Here is a 21560-nt window from a genome sequence, read left to right as displayed (position 1 = left end):
GTATAAGAAATGGGTTAGGTATCTAGAGTATTACAACACGGATGACACAATTGTTAGATGGTAACCAAACCTCAACCCATTTCACATATACCAACTATCAGATAAATTCAGAAGGTTGTGCCAGATTTACAGACGCGCTATTTACCTGTAGACACCACCCTACGCTGCGACATATATAGTGACAAACTGTATAACCCCACTCAGCCAAGAATAAGGTACTGGGAATTAGTACCGGTAACTATAGTTACGGTAACTTTCGCTTCGTGATTTTAACTGTGAACAGTTTCCTACAACATAATTTGTAAGTGTCTGTGAAGAATGTTGAAATAAATTACGCGTGTTGGCCTCTAATTGCATAGCTTAATGAATGTAAGACCGAGAATAAATCAAGGTCACGTAAATTAGTTCTTAATTATCCATATTGAAGATAATGTATTCATGCTGATTGCATGTAAGGTAGGCGCGGTATGAGAAGACAGGTAATAAAAGGGTAGCTCTAAAAATCGTAATAGGGTATAGATGGGTACTTCAGTACTGACATTTGTATTCCGTCAGTAATCTGCACGCTAAAACCGTACTGATATAGCTGTCTGAATGGAACATTATGCTAAACGTAAATATCTGAGGCTGAGGCACCGACTGATAAGTGTGGTTATATCAGGATTAAAATCGTAATCTTCCAACATGCAGTGTAAGAGGATACGTGTAGTTTTGGTAGACCCGAAGTGCTTTGTCTCTCGTACACATGTAGGCCCTACATGTGTATCTGTCAAGAAGGGCGACAATAATGAACTTGTCACACGTTACAAAAGCGTAATGAGCCAGGAGCCTCTCACCAATGCGGTCGCTATGAGTTCAAGTCCAGCTCATGCTGTCTTCCTCTCCGGCCGTGCGTGGGAAGGTCTTGCAGCAACCTACAGATGGTGGTGGATTTCCCCCGGCCTGTGCCCGGTTTCCTCCCACCATAAGGGTCATAAGTGAAATATTCTTGAGTACGGCGTAAAACACAAATCAAATCAAATAAATAAATACTTGGTCCACTTCAGGTGGATGCTCTGTTCACAAATACATATAGCAGTACAATTTGCGTGTATTAAAACTTCCCACAACGATACATATAGGCCTACTGATGTCGGCGTTTGTTATCTATCTAACAGAACCGGATCGAAATAGAGAAAGGAACGGAAATGATCTGTGTTTTTCTCAATCCACGATTTATTGTAAAAGTATATGAGCGTGTCCCCGTCTATATATTTGTACCCATAATGATACAAAACTGTAACTTTACCTACAATTCTGGCTCTACCTGGTTTATAGATCCACTGTTTACAACTATATGTGGCCGAACAAGTGCTTGCACGCAGCGTTATAGCGAAAGGACTTTTTTAAAAATTTTCACAGCAGTGTGACTATGATGATCAGACTACTAAACCGTGCACCCACATGTACATGCAATTTGCTGTCAGACATGTACACATTTTCCGGCATATTACTACGACTACACACAATGTGCTCGTTAAATCCTACCTGAAGGAACATAGCCCATACAACCTTTTCAATTATATGGGATAGCTGTCGATAAATCAACACCTCTGAACGAAGAACCCGCAGTCTTATAGCTGTGTGAGAGTGTCACATGACCATCCCGGATGCCGCATCTCATGCAATTACTATTCCGTTTCAACAGCACACGTTATAAATGCCACTATGGATACCACTCCCGTGTGTTTGTATTGTGATTATTTGGATGTGTGGTAGTCACGGTCCTGTCAGTTATATGTGCAGATGTGTACAGTACAGCTGGGCGTTTCCCGCTCGCTGACGGCATGTTGAGCGCGTGCAGCACGGATAAGGATATGGACGGCTGTAGTATTTGCGGAGATCTGGACGGTATTGCACCTTGACAAATGAAAAGACAGCTGTAACGATTCGTTAATCGCCATCTCACCCTGCTCGACAGCCTGGAAACCATGCATCGCCATGTTTGCAGTTATCCATGTCAACCGTGATGAAGTTGCCCGTAAGCTGTTGAAAAAATCCTCACTCCTTAATCCTCCATTATCTGACAATAAATCATTAATTGACGGATGGGTAGAAGTCATATAAAGAGAAAGTGTCGAGTAATAGTTGTACGGATAAGGACCAAGTAGTAGGTGTACGTGTACAGGTGAAGTAATAGCTGTACGGATAAGGGTCAAGAAGCTGTATAGGTAGGGGCCATGTAGCAGCTGTAAGAGTTAGCTCAAGTAATAGCTGTATGGGTAAGGGTCATGTAATAGCTGTATGGGTAAGGGCCAAGGAGCTGTATGGGTAAGGGCCAAGTAGCTGTATGGGTAAGGTTCAGGTAGGCCTATATGTATGGGTAAGGGTCAGGTAGTAGCTGTACGGGTAAGGGCCAGGTAGTAGCTGTATGGGTAAGGGCCAAGTAGCTGTATTGGACAAATGTAAATGTATGGGTAGGGGTCAGGTAGTAGATGTTCGAGTAAGGGTCAGGTAGTAGATGTACGGGTAAAAGACAGGTATTAGCTGTATGTGTAAGGGATAGGAAACAGTTGGATGGGCAAGGGCCTAGTAGCAGCTGTATGGTAACACCAGTAGCTGTATGTGTAAGGGTTACTAGAATGTAGCTCTATAGGTTAGGGTCAGTTAGCAGCTCTATAGGTAAGGGTCATATTAAGGGTTCCCAGACAAATGTCATTAGATATTCAGTGTGTACACAGAAGAGCGGGAGAGTGAATTAGAACCTGTGTGAATTATATACACGATTTTTTACAGAATATATTTTTGTCAGTCTCGGTTAAGTTAATTTCAAGAATTTCTCCTTCTATCCAGCGTTTTGATTCTGTTAAATATGAATGAGGCGTGGCTGTATTCAGCACACAATCAATCTGAGCAACATCATATCTATTAGTTAGTGTGAAAGCCTCAGGCGTGGCTTCTCGGGAGAGAACCCATCCACATATTGTATGATAGTATTTAGATGACCATCAGTATAAACCCAACCGAAGCGGAATAAGCAGCAAGAGATTAACAGATTTTATCGATAAAATGAAGCGATTTCATGGCGGGACATGAGGTGATTCGCCCGCCCAGGTTCACCCAAGTGCATCTGTAGAGATCTGTACGTTATAAATATATGCCCTATAAGTAGAGAACGTAAATTCTGGCTAAGAAAGAAGAGTAGCACTTTGTATAGATTTGTGATGGCTAATAAAATGCCCCGAGTTAATTAATTTCCCGAATTTACGCTTGTAAGGCGCAATCCAATTGGCAAATTTTTGCCTTTTTGCTATAATAAACAAAAATAAATAAATAAATAAACAAATAAGGCCACGTCCAAGTAGGACTACTTTTTCTAAGAACAGAACTGCCAGAGACTGAAGCTGTAGTAAAGACGCGTCATGTAAAATGACAAACAGAACACTATAAATACATTTGCTTTAGTCTGTATTATATTTGTAATGGTAGATTTCCATAATGTTTCGTATGTTGACGTAATACACGTTTTCATGACAACTCTACATGTGTGTGTGCCACAACAGTGTGTGGTCCGGCATTTATAAGTGCCAAGTTTTTGCTAGATTGCCCCAAATAAACATCCTTAACACGGATAATGGACATCCTTTAATCATTGCAATATTCGCATTCATAAAAAGGGACAGCAGTACAAATACTGTGGATTGTCTAGGATGAATTAAGACCCTGTTTAAACAGCAATACCTATCACAGTATATGAGCTTGATCACAGACACGCAGAGACGTGCTGGGTCCGCAAAGTGCGTATGCATAGCCGAGTGCGAGGGCTCACCGAAAACAAGCTAGTTAGATCAAAATCACTTTCCAACTGATGTTTAAAGTACATACTGTCCATGGATAACCAGTATGTTTGAAATACTGAGATTGCATCCATATGTTACAACTACACGTGTTTTGCAGCCGGCATGACAAAGTCACCTTCCGCATACACTTGGCGTGCAACAACAACAGCAGTGGTCCGTTATGAACAACACAAACGCCTTGTCGCCTAGAAAATGCATTCTATGAAATTAATTCAACTCCTACTGCATCCTCTGCGCCTAAAGTACTCTGGATCGGAATTCATCTTCTAAATGCTCTTGGAAAAATATTTTCACAATTGCGTTTGAAACGACCCGCAGATGTAAACTGTGCGTCGTCATTTGGCTCGCTGTGAACGTGACGTTGTTTAAGCCTGGCGCACACGAGAGAAACTTGCTGAGCTATCGACCACGAGAGGCAGGCAGCTGAGCTCTTTCCCCCGTGTGCGGCGAAGTTTTAGTGAGCTTTTCGGCACGAGAGACAGTGAGGAAATTATCTATCGTGTTTGATATTTTGTGCCACGAGATGTCAAATTCTCACCGTGTGCGACCACTCTGTGCCGACAGCTGAGCTGGAAAACTCAGCCAGCCGACAAAAATAGCTTATTGTAGCACGTGACTGTTAGCATTATGGCATCGTCGAAGGCCTCGTGAATGAAGCCCTTTTGGACGATAAATTCATTGAGGCGTGGCTGTATTCAGCACACAATCAATCTATACATAGTTTGTATGCCGTGAACATGGCAGAATTCAAAAACAGAAATCTAATCCAGTTTTTTCGAAAAGATGCATTTCCACGGCGTAGACTTTTACTAACAACAGAAGTAAAAGCATCTCTTCTTCCTGCGTTTCGTCGTCCGCCATTTTGTGCACTCACGTGTGATAGTTGAGGGTCACGTGGTATAAAAGAGCGAAAATATGCTGAGACGAATGCGCCCGTGTGCGGTAAAGCAAGTGTAGAGTAAGTTGCTGGGCTGGCCACCTCTCGTGATCGATAGCTCAGCAAGTTCCCCTCGTATGCGACAGGCTTTAGTAACGGTAGAACATTCATTACCAATTACATTTTCTCATTCAAAAAATGTGTATTCAGGAGCTTACGGTGTTCCCTTCTTCAAAAAATTCGACTAACATTTCTCACAGTTTGGAATGAAAGTAAAACATTAGATAACATCTTTTTATTCCTTAAATTATAAGGATTAACTGCACTACATTTCTGTCACTGGACAAGGAGTTTACACGTCGCTTGTACCAACACAACACACTATAGGCCTACATGCCTGCCATTGGATACGCAATGTACATGTTGAGAGAACGTTTTTGTACACCACACTACATTTTTATCACTGAACATGCGGTTTGCCTGTCGCTTGTGTATTTATATCTTGGTGGATATGTGTAAATGACGTGTACATACGCGGACTTCCTTGTACATTACCACCATGTCCATTGAGTACGGTGATGAATGAGCCTGTCCTCAGATTAACATTACAAAGACACGGATACCAGCTAAATAGATATTCACTCTGCTGTAACCACACACAACATGACACCTTCCAGTCCAACATGGGAAATGTTTCTGAATGGTTGCCCGAGCCTCTAGTCAAAGCCCTTGACGATGAGCCGAAATTCTAAACGATTTTCTGATAATTGCTAACCTGTACATTTGTTGATGGATTTAGCATACAGATTGCAAGACTTTATTTGATTCTGCTGATCATTTTTTCTGGGGACGGGTTAAGCCACGTTGTTAGAAGCAAAACTGTTGTATTAAAACGATAGGAAATCGGAATAGACGTGTGAGCGGACATAAATGCAGCCACGTGTTCTCCTTCAATGTTTGCACAAATGATTTTTTTTTTACGAAACTTATTGGAAAAGGGATCTTTTTACTTAACAGCTTTGCAGGGGCTGCTGTGAATGCTGTTGAATTGTGTTAAATGCTAAAATTTGACTATAACTCTATAAATAGTAGCAAAATAGCCCATGGCTGAAAAATGTCGATATAGCACGGGTTTGCTGATAAACCTGAATAATCAAATTACCACTTTTGCTGTAACTACCCAATGCTTTATGTGGCTCTCTTCTCTTACCCGATATACCCGCTGATATTGGCAATTGTTATTAAATGACAACATTACCACAGCACATTGAGGATACTTGATAACTACAGACTGATGTCCGTCGATTCTCCCACATGATCTGACACAGGATCTGTCACATATCTTTCACCAGAAATACCGTCTATCACATCTCCATCACCAGACATACCGTATGTAACATATCCTTCACCAGACATACGGCCTGATACATATCCTTCACCAGACCTACAGTCTGCCACACATGCTTCACAAGTCATACAGTTTGTCACATATACCCTTCACCAGACATACAGTCGTTCACATATCCTTCACCAGAAATACAGTCTTTCACATATCCTTCACCAGACATAGAATCTGTCACATATTCTTCACCAGGCATACGGTCTGTCACATATTCTTCAGTAGACATATAGTCTGTCACATATCTTTCATTATTTTTCATTAGACACAGGGTTTGTCACATGTCCTTCACCAGACATACAGTCTGTCACATATCTTTCACCAGACATACAGTCTGTCACATATCCTTCACCAGATCTAGGGTTTGTCACATATTTTTCCCCAGACACAGGGTCTGTCACACATTTTTCAATAGACAGGTCTACATGATCACTAACATCACATCCTGCTTCTGAAACAGGCACTATCATACTGGTCGTAAAAAAACAAAAATCTCTACAACTTGTATAATGTCTTGTGGTATTTGTGGACAAAAATTCATACCCCTGCAGTTTGTATTTAGTAGAACATTTTAAAAATATATAACATTTTTATCAAATTCGAAGGCCGATGCAGATAAAACGATATACATGTAATTTTTTTTTATCTAGCATACACACCTGAGTCAGGTAACACCCCCGGGTATAAAGCAGTCTCAACGGGGTCTTTCGCGAGCCACTCAGAACACTGGATGATATCCGCTCTTTCTCAGCCTACTTCCTCTTACAGTCAGTCAGCTGTTTCTACGATAGAGAAGAAGCCGTACCTTCGGTCTGTTCTCATCTGACGACGATTCCTACACCCAGCGCCGTCATCAGTCACCCCCAAGCCCTCGACCAGGCCCCAGGATGAGAGACATTGGACTACAGACTCTGTTCTTGATCGGCTGTGTGGCGCTCGTGTGTCTCCTTGCTGGCACCTCGGCGGAGATTAGACTCCTCTGTCCACGACCGCAAACTCCTAACTCAAGGAACACCCAGGTCAGTCCCACAACTTCACTATTGGCAATGTTACCCTGATATACGATAGAGAGACATGGGACTACAGGCTCTGTTCTTGATCGGCTGTGTGGCGCTATACAATGCAATGTTACCCTGATATACCATAGCCAAGAGGGCAATGTTACCCTGATATACCATAGCCAAGAGGGCAATATTACCCTGATATACCATAGATCACAGGGCAATGTTACCCTGATATACCATAGACCGTAGGGCGATGTTACCCTGATATGCCATAGCCAAGAGGGCAATGTTACCCTGATATACCATAGACCGTAGGGCAATGTTACCCTGATATACCATAGACCGTAGGGCAATGTTACCCTGATATACCATATACCACAGGACAATGTTACCCTGATATACCATAGACCACAGGACAATGTTACCCTGATATACAATAGACCGTAGGGCAATGTTACCCTGATATACCATAGACCACAGGGCAATGTGACCCGGATATACGATAGTAAACAGGACAATGATAAGTAGAAGAGATACTGGTAAGAACGGTCGTTTACGTACCCTAAAGTATCTCACTAACATCTTTCAGAGATACTTTCTGGGGAATGCGCAACGCCCCATGAATGATGTTGTAATAGAAACGCGCTGTGTGGAAACTGTGTGCAGTGCAATTCAGTCACTCTATCCATGCAGTCTAATACAGGCACCCCATAATATTACTGGTGGCTGCACGTCAGGTGACCTACCACAACATGACAAACAACATTAGCTAACAGCATGGTTCTAAAAAGAGTGTAAATTAATGTGTCATAAAATTAATCATAGATTCGCAATTTACAATGTTGATTACTTTGCGAATTGTTGTTAAGGTTTTTGTAACAACATTTATCAGTAAATCTTTATTCAAATACGTGTTTTCAAGGAGAGAAGATAACGTATGACACCGCCTAGTAGTTGTTTAACACCATGAAAACAAACATTATGTTTGTCTACATGTGGTTACTCTGAAATCAGCAGAGGCTTGAAAATTCGCCTGCTCTGTCTGCTGTAAGGAGGACTTATAAACATCAGCCGGCCTGTTATGCGAGAGCCCAATATATGGGCATTAGGAATTAATCGTGGCTCATATCAACACACAGCCTCAGGTCCACGGTTACCCATTGACCCCAATATTTCATTTCTTCTTTTAATACCGTGTCTTAATAATACATTACTGTTTTCGCAGAGCCGGTGTGTAGCTGCGATGATATGCAGATTAAGAGGCACGGGAATTTCAGTAGAGCGTGACAAGCTACATAATCTTTGAAGAAGCGACCCGCCCTGTTCCCCGTGGCCTCATTGAGCCAACACAGCCTGTGCCACTTGGCCGTCACAGAGCTAAAACAACTTGTGCCACAAGATCCTCACTGGGCTAACACAGCTTGTGCCACATGATCCTCATTGAGCTAACACAGTTTTTGCCACATGCTCCTCACTGAGCCAACACATCCTGTGGCACATGATCCTCACTGAGCTAACACAGCTTGTGCCACATGGTCCTCACTGAGCAAACATAGCCTGTGCCACATGATCCTCAATGAGCTAAAACCGCCTGTGCCACATGATCCTCACTGAGCTATCACCGCCTGTGCCACATGATCCTCACAGAGCTAATACAGCCTGTGCCACATGATAGTCACTGAGCTATCACCGCCTGTGCCACATGATCCTCACAGAGCTAACACAGTCTGTGCCACATGATCATCACTGAGCTGTCAACGCCTGTGCCACATGATCCTCACTGAGCTAACACAGCCTGTGCCACATGATCCTCAATGAGCTATCACCGCCTGTGCCACATGATCCTCACTGAGCTAACACAGCCTGTGCCACATGATCCTCACTGAGCTATCACCGCCTGTGCCACATGGTCCTCGCTGAGCTAACACAACTTGTGCCATGTGGATAGGATCCTGTTCCTCAAAGCTATTGTACTTTAAATAGCTGTAACTACCATGGTAGACAACTGAACCTACTGTTTTACCGTTCTAAATGCCTTGAGTTCGCTGTCTCTTATATGATGGGAATCAGATAGCTCGACTAATCGTTTTCATTTCACGGGGTCATCAGTTATAACCTTCCTCCTATTTGATGTTGCCACTGGATGTCATTTAATTGCGAGACCGTGTAATACGATCTAATTAGTCTAGTTCAGGAAATCAAGAGCAAAGCTACACGGAGGCCCCTCAGCTGATATCACCATTAAAAATTCGAATCTTCGGACATTTAAAAATGTAATAATCGGCTAACAGTATACCACGTCCCCTGGGCCTCTCCGTCTACCCCATCAGGTGCACTTACAGGTGTTACACAGAGAATGAGTGGACAATTATGGCTTAAGATTATGATTTTACGAAAAATGAAGACAGCTGTGAACCAAAAAAATGTTTTTTGTTCATTTTTGAGAGATATTTTATATTGTGTATTAATAAACTTTTTATGCATATTTTCCCTCATTTGATCGGAAATTTTCGGAAATTACGTCATCAATGAGTTTACTGGCAACGCGGGACAAGCTTGTCTCCCGAGCCACAACCCCACAATCCTTCCAACACCCAAAGTCGGGCCCTTTTCCTCACAGATTATTTTGAATTACCAGACTGTTTGCTGTAGGCTTCTGAAAACGGTAGCCACTTTACGTCTCAAGAAGAAAGCTGAAAAGCTTTTTTTATATTTTAATATATTTGGACCCAACCCAAAGGGTTCATCAAGGAATAAAAACCAATCGATCATGTATACGCCACTGCAATACTGCAGCAGTGTCGTGGCCTGTGTTAAGCAGCGTACTACAAGTGCTTTTGAATACACGTATAAACTGCTGGCACTATTACAAAGTGCATGGAAACTCCTGTTTAAAATTAAAACGCACTTTTATTGTGCCTATTGAAGAACTGGTTTTGGGAGGGGATTCCCCTTTAGACGAGACGGCACTCGTCACATAAGTACGCAACTGAGTTGACCTGTGTACAGTTCACTGGCCACGCTGTATACTGCTATCACAGATCAGATACACTCTGTGGCTCATATCTGTGTTGTTATATACCCGTGTAACGGGTAAAACTACACTTTCATGAACTGGCTGAAAATGGGCTCCACCATGAATGTTTGAATGAGATTTGAATTAAAGAGTTCATGCAATCATAGCCATGGCTATGCCAGGAAGGCATCGGTGAAAGGCATGTGTCACTTGTACACAAAAGCATTCCGGTCTTTTCAAAAACTAGGGATGTGTCAACTGATATTTGTTGTTGAGATGTTTCCTTTTCCTGCATATGGCGTGATAAAAATTCAGGAAATTGGAATATCATGGAAATCCATCGTAAATACCCTCGGGCATCCAGATCTAGTATTTAGTTTATATAAAACGTGTCACGTTAAGGTAAACTTATAGGTTTGGTGTATGTGCCTTACTCACGGATCCGTGTCACCTTATTCAGGGTCCGCTTTCACGAGCCGTGACTGGGTAATTTACTGTGTCTCACCCCAGGCAAACTACCACTCACCCACAAACACATTACGTATAACTCCTGCAAATACGTTAAATTATTCTTGTGCTATTCTTTCCTTTATAAAACCAAGTCAAATATCATCGTCCTCAGTGAGAAACAGCCTGCTAGAGTAAGTAAAGCAATTGTCACCCAATGGTATGTTCCACAACTACTTTGAACGTCGCGCGCATTTACGTCAGTTTGAATACAGCCAGCCTATTCTTGTGTTGGAAGTTAAAGTTACAGGTCTGTCATTCGTAATACACTATTTAGGGCCACGTAACTTTCCTACAGAGTTTTTGTAGGCAAAAGACAAATGTATAGTTTAAAAAGTTATAGTTTCAGTCCAAAATTCTAAAGATTATTATCTTTTTAACGTGTAAACGACCTTATGTTAGATGTTACTCATTACAGTGATTGTCTAGCACAGTTCCATTATATACATGTACATAGTTTATACAATACACCTTTACAGATCTCAAGGCTATGTGACTGTCAAATATTGTTACACTATTGTTAACTAAACGAAGATATACTTTACGCATACAGCTTTAAAGTCAACACACCCTGAGGCAATCGCAAGAAACTAGTCCCTCAAATTCCTTCACTATTATCTGACCCTGTTTTTTCGCTTTTAAATTTTTTTCGTTAAATTTTCTCCACCCACCATACATGAGATAACACACATATACCATGCCACATTATACACGCCGTCACAATACCTGTCAGGGTCTACATAATCCACACAATCTACAATTGCAAACTTTGGCTGGTCCATAGTTATCGTGCTTCCATACAGACTTCTGCTCTAGTCATCCGCCGTCTGCGATGTGACATGCGATAATGTAAAACACGACAGGATGAATAAAGTACCTGTACAGTTAGTTGGTTGTGTCATTGGGCCTGTACATCACTATTTGTGTACACTACTGGTGTGTACATCACTGCTGCTGTACAGTTAGTTGGTTGTGTCATTGGGTCTGTACATCACTGTTTGTGTACACCACTGGTGTGCTCATCACTGCTCCTGTACAGTTAGTTGGTTGTGGCATTGGGCTTGTACATCACTGTTTGTGTACACTACTGGTGTGTACATCACTGCTGCTGTACAGTTAGTTGGTTGTATCATTGGGTCTGTCCGTCACTGTTTGTGTACACTACTGGTGTGTACATCACTCCCTCTGTACAGTTAGTTGGTTGTGTCATTGGGTCTGTACATCATTGTTTGTGTACACTACTGGTGTGTACATCACTCCTCCCGTACAAGTAGTTGGTTGTGGCATTGGGCTTGTACATCACTGTTTGTGTACACTACTGGTATGTACATCACTGCTCCTGTACAGTTAGTTGGTTGTATCATTGGGTCTGTCCATCACTGTTTGTGTACACTACTGGTGTGTACATCACTCCTCCTGTACAGTTAGTTGGTTGTGTCATTGGGTGTTTGTGTACACTACTGGTGTGTGCATCACTGCCCCTGAACAAGTAGTTGGTTGTGTCATTGGGTCGTACATCACTGTTTGTGTACACTACTGGTGTGTACATCACTCTTCCTGTACAGTTAGTTGGTTGTGTCATTGGCTGTTTGTGTACACTACTGGTGTGTACATCACTGCCCCTGCACAGTTAGTTGGTTGTGCCATTGGGTCTGTACATCACTGTTTGTGTACACTACTGGTGTGTACATCACTGCTTGTGTATATTATTTATTTATCTACCTGTCTATCTATCTGTATTTGAATTAATTTAGTGTGTTATTGTGTGTTCGAGATTTTTGAATCCATATGTCGGCGGTGAACTTTATAGATTAGCTTTATCGGCCTACCTGACAAACCTTCTGACTTGAAGCAACACAAATGCAGAACGGGCTGGATTTGAACCCGCAACCTCAGCGGTCAGGTTCCTGTCCGCTGTGGAATAATAATGCCTAAAGGCCCAGTTACACCTACATCACCTACAAGTAGTTAAGAAATACGGGTAATAGTCGTAAATCTCGGAATAATCGTACGTTAAGTCATGACTAACCTAGGTTGAATTTAACCCACAAACTTATCCAGACTACATATTATGATATTTGTTAATTATTTACAGATATTTCACCATCTGATATAAAGCTATTATTCAATAATTCTTCCTAAATAAATACCTAAGTCTATGTCCCTAAGCACCTGCCACAATTCATTGTTTGCATGATTGATAAGCTGGATTTTGTTTCCAGGAGTGTTTAATATGGCATACTATGTGATGTTTACTGAAACAAATAACCGAAATAACATCTAATAAGAGCGTAAAAACGTACCCTAGAGAGATAATGGCTTGTGTTCAGCTAAATGTTCATTTCTTCAAAATGTCTAAGAAAACTGTTAGACTACACGGTTTTTATACGACGCATTTACATGACGCGATACAGCTTATGTCGCGTCACCCTTTATAAAACTGGTAATTGAAAAACACATGTGCATCTTGTGTTGTATGAAAATCCGGTTTCACTTCTGCAAGTACCTGTACATATTTCACGCATTGTGGCGTCTTTCGTATAGGTAAGGCTTCTGTATACGTCATCAAACCCTTCCAGATGTAAACCACAATAAATAATTTAGCTTTATAAAATTCGGTATAAATAAAATCCGAGGCATGACCTCATGGAATGAAATTGAAGTTTTCTCAATCAGGTAGACTATCCACGTACATTTACATATGCTTCATATTAGTAATATACTTTCATCAGAGGGGGCGAATTCGCAGGATTTTTGTCCGTGGGGCTTCTTTTTGTTTGGACTTTTACCCACCGGACAAATTTCTTTTGGATGTCTTTCTTAGATTTCACTGCTCTTACTGTTTGTGGGTTCTTGGTGACAATAAATGGTAGACGACCCTCTAACGTTTTTTGAAGACCACTTGTCGTTCACCATCGGCGGTTTGCCCCGGGTATTCTGCCTTTTCCCAATGTATGGGTGATTTCTTAGAATTCTGGTCTTGTTGGATATGGATATGGAAATGATAGTTTGCAATACAGATATATTATAGAAAAATTAGTGTGTTTCATGCGAAAACGCTATAATGCCATAATAAAATATAAAATACATGAAAACATTATATCTCATATATTTCTCTTATCAAGAGCAGATATTTCGGGGTTATGCATTTTGTCCTGAGATGTTCAGTTAAGTTGTGATGTAACTTGGTTCAGCCAGTGAGTCGATGGTATAGTTCACGTAAGCATAAGTCTAAATCAGGAATGTACATTATAAGTAGTAAGAATCGAAATCATATAGAACCGAACTCTTCAACATTATCCGCCAGGCAGCTGAAAGAAACAGGTCGATAGACCGGAAATGTAAACAGTGTGATATGAATGAAGTTGTTGACCAATGAATGAATTTTGTGTTAGAATTTTCCCTTTATACTGATATAGGGAATTGTTTTTAAGCAGGTATTACGGGAAAATGAAGTGTTTTCAAATGTTCTCAACTCTATCTAAAACTACTCAAATATTTTTTTGTTATATCCATAGGTATAAACCTTGGAAACCCATATGATGTGTTTGTATAATTCATAGTGTTTTATCAAAGATTCGTCGTGTTTCTCCCTTATCATCAGATATTTTTAATATTGTTATATATAGTTGGCATTGTTTCCTGTTGTACATTTAAATTTTGAGGCGAGAGACATGTACCGGATACGCTACTTGAAGGTATACAATAATTATTTTATCGCAGATAACACGGTCAGTTTACAGTGAAAACTGTTATTCGCCGTCCAACGCCTTCCTAGACGAATTGTAATGCACTCGATGTGTATATTATTTTTTATCGCTCACAGTGCTTCATCTCCCCCTCTGTATCTCTTAGGGCCCATGTGATCCCCAAGGGTTAGCGTCAGGTGCCCGCGAGATAACCGATGTCTATCCAGGGCTGCTGACTGTGCGTTGGGAGGAGACCGTGTACAGAAAAGGTGGGTAATAACTCCTACAGGTACAGCCTGCTTTCCTGGAGTCAACTGTTAGCATTTTCGAGGCATTTCTTTATTCAATGCTAATTCCCTGTGTAAATAACCCATTACTCAAAGGTCTTCCTATCGCACAGCCACGCAGCACATACACACACACAGAGGTAAAGCCTATCGCACAGTCACGCAGCACATACACACACACAGAGGTAAAGCCTATCGCACAGTCACGCAGCACATACACACACACAGAGGTAAAGCCTATCGCACAGTCACGCAGCACATACACAAAGAGGTAGAGCCTATCGCACAGTCACGCAACACATACACAAAGAGGTAAAGCCTATCGCACAGTCACGCAGCACATACACACAGAGGTAAAGCCTATCGCACAGTCATGCAGTACATACACACACACAGAGGTAAAGCCTATCGCACAGTCATGTAGCACACACACACGTAACGGAACAGTTCATTGCACGGACGCAGCACACACACAGGTAACGGAACAACTTATCGCACAGCCAAGTGACACACACTCAGGTAACACAAAGGTATATTTCGCAGCCACACGACAAACACAGAATACGGGACAGCCCATGGCACAGCCACGCAGCACAAACACACGTAACGGAACAGTTCATTGCACGGACGCATTACACACACAGGTAAGGGAACATCTCATCGCACCTACGAAGCACAAACACAGGTAACGGACGCAGCACACACACAGGTAACGGAACAGCCCATCGCACAGTCACGCAGCACAAACACACGTAACGGAACAGTTCATTGCACGGACGCATTACACACACAGGTAAGGGAACATCTCATCGCACCTACGAAGCACAAACACAGGTAACGGACGCAGCACACACACAGGTAACGGAACAGCCCATCGCACAGTCACGCAGCACAAACACACGTAACGGAACAGTTCATTGCACGGACGCATTACACACACAGGTAAGGGAACATCTCATCGCACCTACGAAGCACAAACACAGGTAACGGACGCAGCACACACACAGGTAACGGAACAGCCCATCGCACAGTCACGCAGCACAAACACACGTAACGGAACAGTTCATTGCACGGACGCATTACACACACAGGTAAGGGAACATCTCACACATACATGCAATACTAAGGTAACGGAAAAAGCCCCTCGCACAGCCACACAGCACACACAGTGGTAGTGAAACAGCTCATCGCACAGCCACGCGAAACACATACAGGTAACACAAAGCATATTTCGCAGCCACAAGACACACACAGAATACGGGACAGCCCATCGCGCATGTACGCCGGACACACAGGTAGCGGAACAGCCCATCGCACAGCCACGCCACAAACACACAGGTAACGGAACAACTCATCGCACAGCCACGCGATACACACACACAGTGGAACAATCCATCGCATAGCCATCAGGTAATGGAACAGCTCATCGCACAGGCACGCAGCACACACACAGGTCACGGAACAGCCCATCGCATGGACGCAACATACACACAGTTCATCGCACAGACACACAGGACACAAACAGGGAACGGAACAACCCATCGCACAGCCACGCGACACACACACAGGTCACGGAACAGCCCATCGCATGGACGCAACATACACACAGTTCATCGCACAGACACACAGGACACAAACAGGGAACGGAACAGCTCATCGCACATCCGCGCAGCACACACACAGATAAAGGAACAACCCATCGCAGAACCACGCGACACACACAGGTAACAGAACAGTTCATCGCACAGGCACGCAGCACACACACAGGTAACGGAACAGTTCATCGCACAGGCACGCAGCACACACACAGGTAACGGGACAGCCCACTGCACAATCACGCGTCACACACAGGTAACGGAACAGCCTATCGCACGGACGCAGCACACACAGAGTTAACGGAACAGTTCATCGCACAGGCACGCAGGTCCCAAGGAACAGACCATCGCACAGGCACGCAGGACACAAACAGGTAACGGAACAGCCCACCGCACAGCCATGCAGCACACACACAGTTAACAGAACAACCTATGGCACAGCCGCGCAACACACACACAGTTAACAGAACAACCTATGGCACAGCCGCGCAACACATACACAGGGCACAGCCGCGCAACACACACACAGGTAACAGAACAACCTATGGCACAGCCGCGTAACACACACACAGTTAACAGAACAACCTATGGCACAGCCGCGCAACACACAAACAGGTAACGGAACAGCCCACCGCACAGCCATGCAGCACACACACAGTTAACAGAACAACCTATGGCACAGCCGCGCAACACACACACAGGTAACAGAACAGCCTATGGCACAGCCGCGCAACACACACACAGGTAAAAGAACAACCTATGGCACAGTCGCGCAATACACACACAGTTAACAGAACAACCTATGGCACAGCCGCGCAACACACACACAGGTAACAGAACAGCCTATGGTACAGCCGCGCAACACACACAGTTAAAAGAACAACCTATGGCACAGTCGCACAACACAGACACAGTTAACAGAACAACCTATGGCACAGCCGAGCAACACACACAGGTAACAGAACAGCCTATGGAGCAGCCGAGCAACACACACACAGTTAACAGAACAACCTATGGCACAGCTGCGCAACACACACACAGTTAACAGAACAGCCCATGGCACAGCTGCGTAACACACACTCAGGTAACAGAACAGCCCATGGCACAGCTGCGCAACACACACATAGGTAACAGAACAGCCCATGGCACACCCACATAACACACACACAGATCGGAGCATATGAGATGAGTGTGAACTCCAAAATCTGAATTAAATCGAGATCAGCGATAGCACTAATTTAAATCAGACTCGAACTCTAGAGTATCCCTAACTAGTATTTGTGTCAGTTTCTATGCAATACAGTTTTGGAAATCTAATGTTTAAACGTGGTATCAGATCACCCCAGGTATGTAATACCAACGCACAGCGGGTACAGCAGCATTGAGATGTGACCTCTCATACACACCACATGCTACACCCAATAAACATAGGACTAGTGAATCCCACTAGATGGAGGTGAAGTTAAAGCTTGTAGGCCCTATAAGTAAACACAGACTACCAGATTGCTGATGACCATGGCATCGTCACACATCTCTTTTTATCTCACGTCATCTTCATATTCTCTTCATAAAAAAATAAATAATTTGCGTAAAAACTTCATAGATATATTTAAATACGCATACAACCAGTAATAGAATCATTGCCGTAGGCTAAATTAAAACTGTATTGCCTGTTCTTCTTTATATAAGATTTTTATTTTTGCCCGCTTGCACATGAGTAATTGTTAATTATACTAAACACGATATTTATTTTTTATATTATTTTTTGTCATCCCTCAGTGTGCATGATGAATGTAATTTTTATACCTCTACAACGGACCCTACCCCACAGTTGATTCTAAGTATTTCTAAACCCGTCAGTTAGGACTGGGTGTCATTCGGTTGGGGAGTGAAGTCCAGCCTGCTTGACTACCTGATTTACCCGGAGATATACTTACTGTGTACTTGATGGTCTAGGTAAGGACTATTCAGTTAACCTCTGCAAAAGACCAGAGATGTGAAGAGCACATCTCGGCAGATAGATCCAGCAGGTTCCACATACCTGTAGCTTTAATGATCGCATATAATACATGTAGTGTAATTAAGAAAAAAAAAACATATGTCTACACCAGAGCACACCTACTATATATCGGCCATAAAGCCCATCTATGTTTACTCCAAAGCACACCGATTATATACCAACCATAAAGCCCAGCTATGCCTACACCAAAGCACACCGATTATATATCGGCCATAAAGCTCAGCTATATCTACACCACAGCACACCGATTATATATCGGCCATAAAGCCCAGCTATATCTACACCAAAGCACACCGATTATATATTGGCCATAAAGCCCAGCTATGTCTACACCAAAGCACACCGATTACACATCGACCATAAAGCCCACCTATGTCTGCACCAGAACACACCAATTATATATCGGCCATAAAGCCCAGCTATATCTACACCAAAGCACACCGATTATATATCGGCCATAAAGCCCAGCTATGTCTACACCAAAGCACACCGATTATACATCGCTCATACAGCCCAGCTATGTCTACACCAGAACACACCAATTATATATCGGCCATAAAGCCCAGCTATATCTACACCAAAGCACACCGATTATATATTGGCCATAAAGCCCAGCTATGTCTACACCAAAGCACACCGATTACACATCGACCATAAAGCCCACCTATGTCTGCACCAGAACACACCAATTATATATCGGCCATAAAGCCCAGCTATATCTACATCAAAGCACACCGATTATATATCGGCCATAAAGCCCAGCTATATCTACACCAAAGCACACCGATTATATATCGGCCATAAAGCCCAGCTATATCTACACCACAGCACACCGATTATATATCGGCCATAAAGCCCACCTATGTCTACACCAAAGCACACCGATTATATATCGGCCATAAAGCCCAGCTATATCTACACCACAGCACACCGATTATATATCGGCCATAAAGCCCACCTATGTCTACACCAAAGCACACCGATTATATATCGGCCATAAAGCCCAGCTATATCTACACCAAAGCACACCGATTATATATTGGCCATAAAGCCCAGCTATGTCTACACCAAAGCACACCGATTACACATCGACCATAAAGCCCACCTATGTCTGCACCAGAACACACCAATTATATATCGGCCATAAAGCCCAGCTATATCTACACCAAAGCACACCGATTATATATCGGCCATAAAGCCCAGCTATGTCTACACCAAAGCACACCGATTATATATCGGCCATAAAGCCCAGCTATATCTACACCAAAGCACACCGATTATATATCGGCCATAAAGCCCAGCTATGTCTACACCAAAGCACACCGATTATATATCGGCCATAAAGCCCAGCTATGTCTACACCAAAGCACACCGATTATACATCGCTCATACAGCCCAGCTATGTCTACACCAGAACACAATGATTACATATCGGCCGTATTGCTTACCTACGACAACAACTAAGCACCGTGATTGTGTATCGGCCGTAAAGGCTGCCAGTATCTGCACCAAAATACAGTGCACTCACGTGTACATCAAAACTTGTTGGCAGCGAAATAAGTCTTTGCTCCCAAATATACATAGGATTACATTCGCTCCCGAAAAACGAAAGTGGTATTAGGGTTACTAATTCCATTAGGTGTATTCTGTGTTGTCATGGCAGGAGCCCCGAGTAGGATTGCCCTGAAGAGCCGTAGTCAGAACACGACGTGTGTTCTGCTGGATCACATCCCACACAACGACAACCAGTTCACCAGCAAGGGCAGCGAGTGTAACGTGAGTAGTCAGATGGGACATCATCCCAGAAAACGGCCACGAGAGCTTAGTGTACATATCACAAGACTGTTACAAGATGCTGAACAAGTGTGCGATGTTAAAATGGAATTTCGCGCTAAACCAGCCGCCTTAATTTGTGATGAGGCGATAGGGTGAGGGGGGTGGGGGGGTGCAATGGAGAAGTCGATGTCCACAACATTCCAAAAACTATCTGAACAGATATCGCTCATATTTATGTATAAGAGATAGATGTATTTATGCGATTAGCTGAATGAAATTCTAAAACAAGCTTGGAGGAACATATTTTTTTCTTTTTTAGATACATGTATATGGATTCCTCTGACAGTTGTCCATACATTACCATTTCATGCTCACCAGCTAGTCAAGTACAAGAGAGAAATAACACCCTTAAAATTCACCAAAACATATAAATCTGCGTACTGAGTAATTCACCACGTTACCTTGCTCTTCTTAGCCGGACGATTATCCGATCGGTAGATGTCGGCGCAGTATGACAGCCATAACAGTCGTCATCCCGGACATACAGTGCGACGACTGCTACCTACAGCTTATCTCCGTGGATACCAGTTCTTTGGCGCCAGGTATAATGTGTGTTAGGTCAGGTCAGCTGACTGTATGACCAGGTATAGTCTGTGTTCGGTCAGCTGACTGTGTGATCAGGCATAGTCTGTGTTAGGTCAGGTCAACTGACTCTGTGACCAGGTATAATCTGTGTTAGGTCAACTGACTATGTGACCAGGTATAGTCTGTGTTAGGTCAACTGACTGTGTGATCAGGTATAGTCTGTGTTAGGTCAGGTCAGCTGACTGTATGACCAGGTATAGTCTGTGTCCGGTCAGGTTGACTGACTTTGTGACCAGGTATAATCTGTGTTCGGTCAGCTGACTGTGTGATCAGACATAGTCTGTGTTAGGTCAGGTCAACTGACTATGTGACCAGGTATAGTCTGTGTTAGGTCAGCTGACTGTGTGATCAGGTATAGTCTGTGTTAGGTCAGGTCAGCTGACTGTATGACCAGGTATAGTCTGTGTTAGGTCAGCTGACTGTGTGATCAGGCATAGTCTGTGTTCTGTCAGGTCAGCTGACTGTATGACCAGGTATAATCTGTGTTAGGTCAACTGACTGTGTGATCAGGCATAGTCTGTGTTCGGTCAGGTCAGCTGACTGTATGACTAGGTAGGCCTATAGTCTGTGTTAGGTCAGCTGACTGTGTGATCAGGCATAGTCTGTGTTAGGTCAGGTCAGCTGACTGTATGACCAGGTATAGTCTGTGTTAGGTCAGCTGACTGTGTGATCAGGTATAGTCTGTGTTAGGTCAGGTCAGCTGACTGTATGACTAGGTATAGTCTGTGTTAGGTCAGCTGACTGTGTGATCAGGCATAGTCTGTGTTAGGTCAGGTTAACTGACTGTATGACCAGCTATAGTCTGTGTTAGGTCAGGTCAGCTAGCCTACCTGTAAGTCACCTGACTGTTGTTTGCACGCCGTTATCGCAAATGAAAATGAAAGGAAATGGTTAAAGGTGAACCAT

General features: G+C 43.0%; 1 protein-coding gene across 1 annotated transcript in view; it reads left to right on the top strand.

Annotated features, from left to right (window-relative positions):
* The first annotated feature begins 1916 nt into the window (after nt 1–1916).
* The window catches only part of LOC135461866 (uncharacterized), a 31361-nt gene continuing 11717 nt past the window's right edge, over nt 1917–21560 (top strand). The window contains exons 1-5 of the mRNA XM_064739135.1: nt 1917–2020; nt 6766–7134; nt 14498–14600; nt 19897–20009; nt 20485–20611. Of these exons, the coding sequence (XP_064595205.1) occupies nt 7003–7134; nt 14498–14600; nt 19897–20009; nt 20485–20611 (475 nt within the window). The 5' untranslated portion in view covers nt 1917–2020; nt 6766–7002. The remainder of the gene's footprint in view (nt 2021–6765; nt 7135–14497; nt 14601–19896; nt 20010–20484; nt 20612–21560) is intronic.

The sequence above is a fragment of the Liolophura sinensis genome, chromosome 1 (genome assembly GCF_032854445.1).
Source record: "Liolophura sinensis isolate JHLJ2023 chromosome 1, CUHK_Ljap_v2, whole genome shotgun sequence".
Taxonomy (NCBI): domain Eukaryota; kingdom Metazoa; phylum Mollusca; class Polyplacophora; order Chitonida; family Chitonidae; genus Liolophura; species Liolophura sinensis.
The sequence above is the reverse complement of the archived record's forward strand: the minus strand, read 5'-3'. Positions and strand labels throughout refer to the sequence as shown.